Source organism: Corticium candelabrum, chromosome 3, assembly GCF_963422355.1.
Source record: "Corticium candelabrum chromosome 3, ooCorCand1.1, whole genome shotgun sequence".
NCBI lineage: Eukaryota > Metazoa > Porifera > Homoscleromorpha > Homosclerophorida > Plakinidae > Corticium > Corticium candelabrum.
In genome coordinates this window covers 4,555,165-4,563,827 of record NC_085087.1, presented here as the reverse complement: position 1 = coordinate 4,563,827, position 8,663 = coordinate 4,555,165, and the positions used below count along the sequence as shown (strand labels likewise).

Sequence of the window (8,663 nt, the reverse complement as noted above, 5' to 3'; positions counted from 1 at the left end):
AACTAATTAATTAATTAATATTAAAACAAATAATAAGTTAAGTTATTTTTATTAATTTATCTATTATTTTATTAGTCGATTAAATAATATTTAATTGACTAATTAATTAATTAATATTTTAACAATTAATAAGTTAAGTTATTGTTTATATTTGTAGTACCACCAAAATTTGTCATTGCACCTGTGACTGTGAGCATCAACATCAAGTCGGAGCTTCGTTTGAATTGCTCTGCTTCAGGAGATCCCATGCCTACTATTGAATGGTTTTTGAATGGAAGACGACTTCAGCAAGATCACAATGTCACAATCACAAACGAATTTCTGTTGATACATAACACATCAGTAGAAGATGAAGGCATCTATCAGTGTTCTGCATCAAATGCAGCTGGAATGGTTACTGTCCAAGCATCAGTTGATGTGCAGAGTAAGTTGACATTTGTATTTACAGTTTATCAATATTTTAGTAATTAATTGTTTATTTATATTAAAGCAATACATAATTTTTGCAATTTTTAATTTTTACATTTTATTTTTAATTTTATTTTTAATTTTATTTTTAATTTTATTTTTAAGTTTACATTTAATTTTATTTTTTATTTTATTTTTTATTTTATTTTTAATTTTAGTTTGTATGTTATTTTTTATTTTATTTTTACTTTTATTTTTTATTTTTTATTAAGTATTATCTACTCTTATTATACATTTCCACATTCTTAATCTAAAATGTGGTTTTAAAATTGTCTATTAAATATAGTTCCACCAATCATCTCTCGGGCACCTGTGAATGTTACCATATCTGAAGGATCTTCGCTGACATTATTCTGTGAAGCAACCGGTGACCCATCACCAGTGATACAATGGCTTGGACCACTACTAACTGGTTACTATGGAAACCAACTGACAATAAACAAAGTTAACCGTACACAAGATGGAATCTATAATTGCATAGCAACTAGTGTTGCTGGAACGACAACAGCAGCTGCTATTGTAAATGTACAATGTAAGTCATTAGCTGCACGACCTTGTATGTAAGAATGCAATCTACGTATATGATATTTTCCACAGATGTTCCCGAGATTTTGTTTGCCTCTGCCAACTCCACGGTTATAGTTGGAATGGAGGTGAACTACACTTGTCGTGCGGATGCTGATCCTAAACCGACTGTGTCATGGCATCGATCTAACAGAGTTGTAGGAAACAGTTCTGTAGGAACGGCCGCTCTCTATTTCTCCTCTGTTCAACCGACTGATGATGGCATCTACTCATGCACAGCAATAAACCATCTAGGACAATCAACGACAGTTAGACGACTAACTATCTATGGTTCGCTACATCATTTGTGTCGATTGTATTTATACTTTGGAATAATCTATTATCTAGTGCCACCACGAATACTTTTGTCTCCGCAAGATGTCACCACGACGGTACGGAGGACTCTTAAGCTGCAATGTCAGTCGTCTGGTATACCTACTCCAGATGTAATGTGGGAGAAAGATGGAGTTCGAATTCGTGAGGAGCAAGGCTCTACTAGACAGATCTCTATATCATCAGATGGCACTCTGTCTATTACTGCTGTCTCTATATACGACACGGGCCAATACACGTGCATCATAACAAACTTGGTGGGCTCACTCAACAGCTCTGCATACGTCATAATTCAAGGCAAACAGTAGTAATTCTTAATAATTAGTTTGTTGAGTTATGTACCTGCTGTGTAGGAAAACCCGATCCTCCGTTCAATGTTCAAGCTACTGCGATCAATTCCTATGAGATAAATCTTCATTGGTCGCCACCTTTATTTACAGGAAATACGGCCATTACTGTATATGTAATACAATACCGAGAAGTCGGTCAAAAGTCATGGAATGTGGCATTTCAAGTTGCAGATATCACGTCTTCTATCACTATTGGCCATCTGACTCCATTTTCTGAGTATCAGTTTGCTGTTTCCGCAGAAAACTCAATAGGAACGAGTCCAAATAGCAACATTACTACAGCAACTACATATCAAGCAGGTAATCGTTTATACATGATTTGATAATACTATGCGATATAAATATATTTGTTAATTATTAGCTCCTGCTATACCTTTGATTTCTGAGGCACTGCCGCTTAGTTCGAATACGATACGAATTCATTGGCTAACTCCTCGACCTGTCAATGGCATTTTACAATTCTATGAGCTGCAGTACAGTGAGATAAACGGAGACGTTGATTTAAAGCCACTTGTATTGAGGATCAGACCGGATCAGAATAACAGAACAATATCAGATTTGGTTATTTTTACTGGGTATGTGTTCAGTTTGAGAGCGAGTACTGGTGATAGGATGGATCTTTTATGGAGTAACTGGTCGAGTCCAGTTATGGTCAAGACACTGGAAGGAGGTAAATTGGGTTTTGTGAATGGCATTTGCTTCTTTAACTTGATCAAGTCTTGGCCACAAACAGGCAATAATACACACGAAAAAATTTGACAAGAATTAGGTACACCGTGCACACACACACACACACACACACACACACACACACACACACACACACACACACACACACACACACACACACACACACACACACACACACACACACAACACACACACACACACACACACACACACACACACACACACACATGCACGCACGTGCACACACACACACACACACACACACACACACACACACACACACACACACACACACACACACATACAAATAAACAAGCAAGCAAACACGTAAATTTACAGACAAGTTTATGTTTGTACTTTGTTTGCTATCCTAGTTCCACTGAAACCTCCTACCAACTTATCAGTTGTCAATGTTAGCTCGACCACTATTTCTCTTCGTTGGACAGTAGGAACACTACCCACCATTTCTAAGCTTTGTGTACACATGTGCTATCTTTCTAGATACCAGAACTTCATACAGTTCAGGGAGTGCTACAAGGATTTATGATCAATTACAGAATTTCTCGTTTGAACAATACTGAGTTGGTAGCAACAGTTCCACCAGGACAGAACAGATCAGTGGTATACATGCTAACAAATCTCCGACCGAGGAGTACATATGCTGTCTCTGTATCAATCTATAATTCTCTCAACACTGGCCCATATAGTTCCCAAATTGAGGTTGAAACAGAAGAAGGAGGTAATAACAATAAATGTGGTTAATGAAGGAAACTAATGTTACTGTGTAAGTGTTAGCGATTAACGTAAAATGTTCAAGCATTTATGTAGAAAACTGGTCATCTGTTGTCTAATTACTGTTTGTCTCTTTGTCTGTTTGTTCATTCATTTGTTTGTCTCTTTTTCTGTCTGTCTGTCTGTCAAACATTATCTATAATGTCTTAGATCAAACTCGATTATGTCAAATTAATGTACATTTTAGAATAAAAGACTAGCTAAACTTGAAAGAAGAGTTATATATATATATATATGTACGCAAGAAAGATAATGTGGGAAGACAATAATTTTGAAGATTTTACTATAATGTATTTTGATGCTACGTGAACAGTGGATTTATGAGCTAATTTAAATTATGAACTGTCTGTCTGTCTGTCTGTCTGTCGTTCTGTCTGTCTGTCTGTCTGTCTGTCTGTCTGTCTGTCTGTCTGTCTGTCTGTCTGTCTGTCAATACATATATATTCAAACATTGAACTATTATACACCATCTAAGCAAAGCAACTAAATACTACCCAAGCCAATAGGGCTTGTTTCTACGTACGACTAGTCTGTCTGTCTGTTTGTCTGTATGTATGTATGTATGTCTGTCTGTCTGTCTATCTGTTTGTCTGTCAAACGAGTTTATTTCAAAGATACTATAATCTCCTATAATCTTCAGATGTTTAGAAACTCGGCAAGCGTTATTTCAACCAAGTTTATCACGTGACTTCTTGGCTAGCCTTTCCAGAATGTTTCCCCTTTTCACCCCATTGTCCAAAGTGTTGTATGACTAAGGCAATAAAACTGACTGTTGATCCACTTGGTAGATTTTCGTTTGCATATTTTGCCTTCTTCCTCTCTTCTCTTCTTTCTGCAGCAGCACCATCTGACTCAGATGAATTTGGAAAAATATCAGAGCTCCAATGGTGTGCCAGAGCTATATCCAGGTTAACGTGGTAACTCTTATCAGGGTCAAAAGCCACAATGTCTGGTCTATCATTTGAATTCGAATGTTGTGGCTCTTTTCGATGGTGCAGATTTCTGCCTGTCTGTCTGTCTGTTCTTCTGTCTGTTTATCTTATGTCTGTCTGTCTGTCTGTTGGTCTGTCTGTCAAATACATATATTTTTCAAATCCAAAGAAATTTCCATCAAGAGCTTAAAAGCTAGTCTTTAAGTAAAGTTCCTCTAAATCAACAACAAACTCTTAAGGCTACAACAGATTATCCCATAGGGGGTCAGAATACATTTAACCACTTAGTTTAAAACAAATTGATATTCGTCAATGACACTGCAAGATTTTTGTCCAGCTGAAATTACTGCCATCTTCCTAGAGATCACATTTGCATTGCATTGCTGCAGCTTGATCGAAAATCATCGTCTCCAGTGTGTCTTGAACTCAGCAATGTTGGATCGTCTATTGTCATCTCTTCACAAAGCAGAGAGGACCCTCAAGTACTCAGATGCTTTCTCTCCCCAACGGCCAAAAAGTTTGAATACAAGAGGCATGACAGTTGGTGAGTATCCACCGGGTAGTCGTTCCTGGACGTACTTGTTTTCCTTGATTTGCTCCCTTCTCATTGCCGCGCTTTACCCAGTTGTAGCTGCATGAGGTAAGATGTCTGATGCCCATGGGTGAGCTAGTGCCACGTCTAGCTCAACGTTAGATTCTGTCTCCAAGTCATAAACTAGGATGTCAGGCCGATTGTTTGAATGTGTGTAGCGGTCCCTAGGCTCACACTTGTGGGGCAGATGAACTGAACTCAGGCACTCAGACCATACTGAAATTATCGAATCATGGGTCCACACAGGGCTGCCACCATTCTTGCATGTTAGGAGGTAGAATCCATCTGCGTCAGAGCCCTTTGTATCTAAATTTCGACCACAATCGCACCTGTTGATCCACTCAGGAAAGGAGACAGGAATAACTAACCTCTTTGAAGCTGCCAAAATAAAACTGTTGGGTGATAGTGCAAACTTCTATGGGGAAGGTACAGCACTGAGCCAAGCCCCAGCTCCCTTACTCTGCAGAGACAGCAGACGTGCAGCGTCTTTTTGAGATGAGCCGTCAATCAAAGCATTGACTGTAACCTGGTTGTTAACATCTGTCTATCTAAGTGTCTGTCTGTCGGTCTGTTTGTCTGTCTGTCTGTCTGTTTGTCTGTGGGTCTCTATGTCTGTCTGTCTGTCCTTATTTATATATTTTAAGCACAATTACAAACACTAAATACAGTATACAATAACCCTTGTGACAATGTCTCTGTCTGAAACTAATAAAAAAGACTAAAATCGCCGAAGCCATTTACATCAAATGGAAAGAGTCTTAATTAACTACCATAAACTACCACTAAACTGCGTAATCAACAAACTAGTGAACACTGGCTGTGTGTTTGTCTGTCTGGCTGTTTGTCTGTCCGTCTGTCTGTCTGTTTGTGTGTGTGTGTGTGTGTGTGTGTGTGTGTGTGTGTGCGTGTGCACGTGTGTGTACGTACTTTGTATGTATGTTTATGAATAACTATAGTGTTCATTACACGTCAAAGAGACTAAACTGCTACATACAAATAAGTGTTTAGGTTGGTAGGTAGGTCATGTAAATTTACTAAAACAGATTTTGTGCAATGCATGCGCGCGTGTGTGTGTGTGTGTGTGTATGTTTGTTGGCCGTTGCCTATCCTCCTGCTTGTCAATTTGGCCAAACACTTTGTCTAGTAGTAGTCCTAATCAAAACATTTCCAAGTCTATCTATACTTACACCTGTCCATCTATCTGTTTTCAACAGTTCCATCCGTTGCACCAACCATCACATCCATCCAAGCAACAGGTCCTCACACAGTATTACTAACATGGCTTCTACCTCCTTTGGAAACTCACAACGGCGTTCTTAAAGGCTATCACATATGTTACAAACATTTGTCAGAATTAAAATTTCAAAAGGAAATTATCCTTCTAAACGAGACAATTTCCTCGCTAGAGAGAAATTCTACAATCAGCAACCTCGATGTCTATTCATTTTATGAAATTAAAATCAACGTGTTTACAAATGCAGGAGACAGCCCGTCGAGCTACAGTATGATTGTAAGAACAGGAGAAGGAAGTAAGAATAGAAAAGTATTGTATACTTGAATATGTTGACTGGGACTTATTTTTTAGTACCAAGCTCACCAACTTCCATTCGAGTTATTGACATCACTCGTACTACAATTACACTGACATGGCAGCTGCCAAACTCAGTCAATGGAGTTATACAATACTATACAGTCTATTATAGTAATGACATCATGGATAGATCTCGGCAGAAAGTCAGCAACGAGACAATGATTATTTTGGATGGACTTTCTCCAAACACGAAATATAGCATCTCGGTCACAGCAACTAATGGATATCAAGAGAGTCTTGGATCCATTCCAATGATCGTCATGACTGGTTTGGAATACGACTGTTTATATATTATATACAAATTGATATTAACCGTTTATCTATTTCTAGAGTCTCTCCCTACCAGTCAACCTCCATTGACATCAACTGCTTACAGTCGTACACAATCTGTGTCAACTGTCGTGTACACCACACAACCAGTGCATTCAAAATCATCAAATCAAGTACATGAACCAACTGAAAAAAGCAAAACCCAATCAGCAGTGCGGCTTGCCATCACAGTATCTTGCGTCCTTGCTGCATTCATTCTAATGACGTTGATCATTCTTTGTGGACTCTGCTGCTGCAAGAAAGACCGAGATAAGTCATGCACTTGTTGCTTTCAAAAGGAAGAACAAAAACGCTATAAACGTATGTAATCATGTTAACTAACCCATTAGAGATTTCTCTCAATATTGTAGCATTTTAGTTGCACACTTTGAAGATGAGAAGTCAGATGCAGGAGACTCTGGTTGGCCTCTCAGCACAGGAGACAATTTTAGGTACAAATGTGTACGGAATATGATTGATAGCTATGATTCATGTTGAAATATCTGTAGCTTTAAGAAAGCTGATGAATCTGTTTTCGATTTTCAAGATTCGTTTCTTCCAGGACAAGATGAAAGCGACTACAAAGGTGAGCGAATTTAGTTGACATAAATAGTCCTTCTAGAAAATAGAAATTAAGTTAAGTTAATTAAATGTGCAAGATAAGTTGATTTCAATGTGCAATCGACACTCACATGAACTCACGTATACTCCCATAGCTGGTCTATACTTCCACACACACACACACACACACACACACACACACACACACACACACACACACACACACACACACACACACACACACACACACACACGTGACAAAGTATTTTTATATTAATATCAAATTTAATGTCATTTAATATGACTGCAAATGTATGACATTAAATTTTGAAGCTTTTAGGTTTACATTTTGCTGACTAGTACATGCAGCAATGCCGCTTAATTAATCATTGAAACTTAACTATTAATAATTTATTTAATGTATCCACATTTATATCTACAATTAATTAAAGTGCTATCTAAAATTGCCATAACAACAGCATTCTGAAACACATAACATAACTTTGCACCTTAAATATGAATTAATCTCAAATTATATCGTGATCACGTGAAGTGTGACAAGTGACAAGCATGTATTGAATGGTGTATATGACGTATTGCACACTTGCACACTTCAGTTAAAATCACACTCTCACTTATACTTATACACGTCACGTGACTATAGTACCAATAACTTATTGTTTGAATAGTGTGCTACATGGCTTTCACTAGCACTCAGAGCAGGATTAGACCCTCAGCTTTGCCTCATGTGATAACCCCATCTTTCGTGCTGGTAAAAATTAAGGCATACAGCATGCTAATCATATGATAACCTATACGTATATTACATAATTAGTCATACTATTGTTGCTTGGTTAAGTAATTACTCTGTTCCAGGAAGTCATGAACATGTTGAGATGGGATACGATGTGAGTCCTATATCAAGACATGAGATGGACTCAGGATTCAGTACATTCAAACCTGGTCATCGCCCACTATCTACAGGACCGTCTCCATATTCATCACGCGAGAATCTGACTACCGCAGAACATCTAGGCGTTGGACAAGATGACATGACAGATTTGGAACAAAGAGAGGTTGAAGACTCAGTATTGTAGAGCAGAAGCAGATGCAGGTGCAGCTGGTAGCTTTGTATCTTAGTAGTAGTGTGGCTATACAGGTGCTGCGTTGTCTTTATTTTATACAACTAATGTTTCATATGAAATGCATTATGTCAATAGACTGCTTTACTTACTCGGTGTGATATATATGAGATTTAGGTATCGAATACGGGACATGTTGGTACCGCGTACGGGGTTTTGGTATCGTGTACGGGACTTCGAATGAGCTTACCTCTTGCAGCAACTAGGCATCGCACGAAATTGGAAACTCGGTATACTGTTTTTCAGCTGAGTAATCGTTTGCAATAAAACATTTAGCAGAGTGTTATAATCATAGTGATAGATAAATTGTACGTTTTGTTGTGTGAGAGCATTGAGACA

General features: G+C 37.9%; 1 protein-coding gene across 1 annotated transcript in view; it reads left to right on the top strand.

The window, feature by feature from the left end:
* The window catches only part of LOC134177639 (protein sidekick-1-like), a 10,612-nt gene extending 2,151 nt beyond the window's left edge, over positions 1-8,461 (top strand). The window contains exons 4-17 of the mRNA XM_062644413.1: positions 158-424; positions 755-1,000; positions 1,066-1,323; positions 1,381-1,662; positions 1,719-2,015; positions 2,077-2,385; positions 2,780-2,850; positions 2,907-3,144; positions 5,936-6,250; positions 6,307-6,579; positions 6,643-6,942; positions 7,001-7,073; positions 7,131-7,207; positions 8,059-8,461. Coding sequence (XP_062500397.1) covers positions 158-424; positions 755-1,000; positions 1,066-1,323; positions 1,381-1,662; positions 1,719-2,015; positions 2,077-2,385; positions 2,780-2,850; positions 2,907-3,144; positions 5,936-6,250; positions 6,307-6,579; positions 6,643-6,942; positions 7,001-7,073; positions 7,131-7,207; positions 8,059-8,279 — 3,227 coding nt within the window. The 3' untranslated portion in view covers positions 8,280-8,461. The remainder of the gene's footprint in view (positions 1-157; positions 425-754; positions 1,001-1,065; positions 1,324-1,380; positions 1,663-1,718; positions 2,016-2,076; positions 2,386-2,779; positions 2,851-2,906; positions 3,145-5,935; positions 6,251-6,306; positions 6,580-6,642; positions 6,943-7,000; positions 7,074-7,130; positions 7,208-8,058) is intronic.
* The last annotated feature ends 202 nt before the right edge of the window (positions 8,462-8,663 follow it).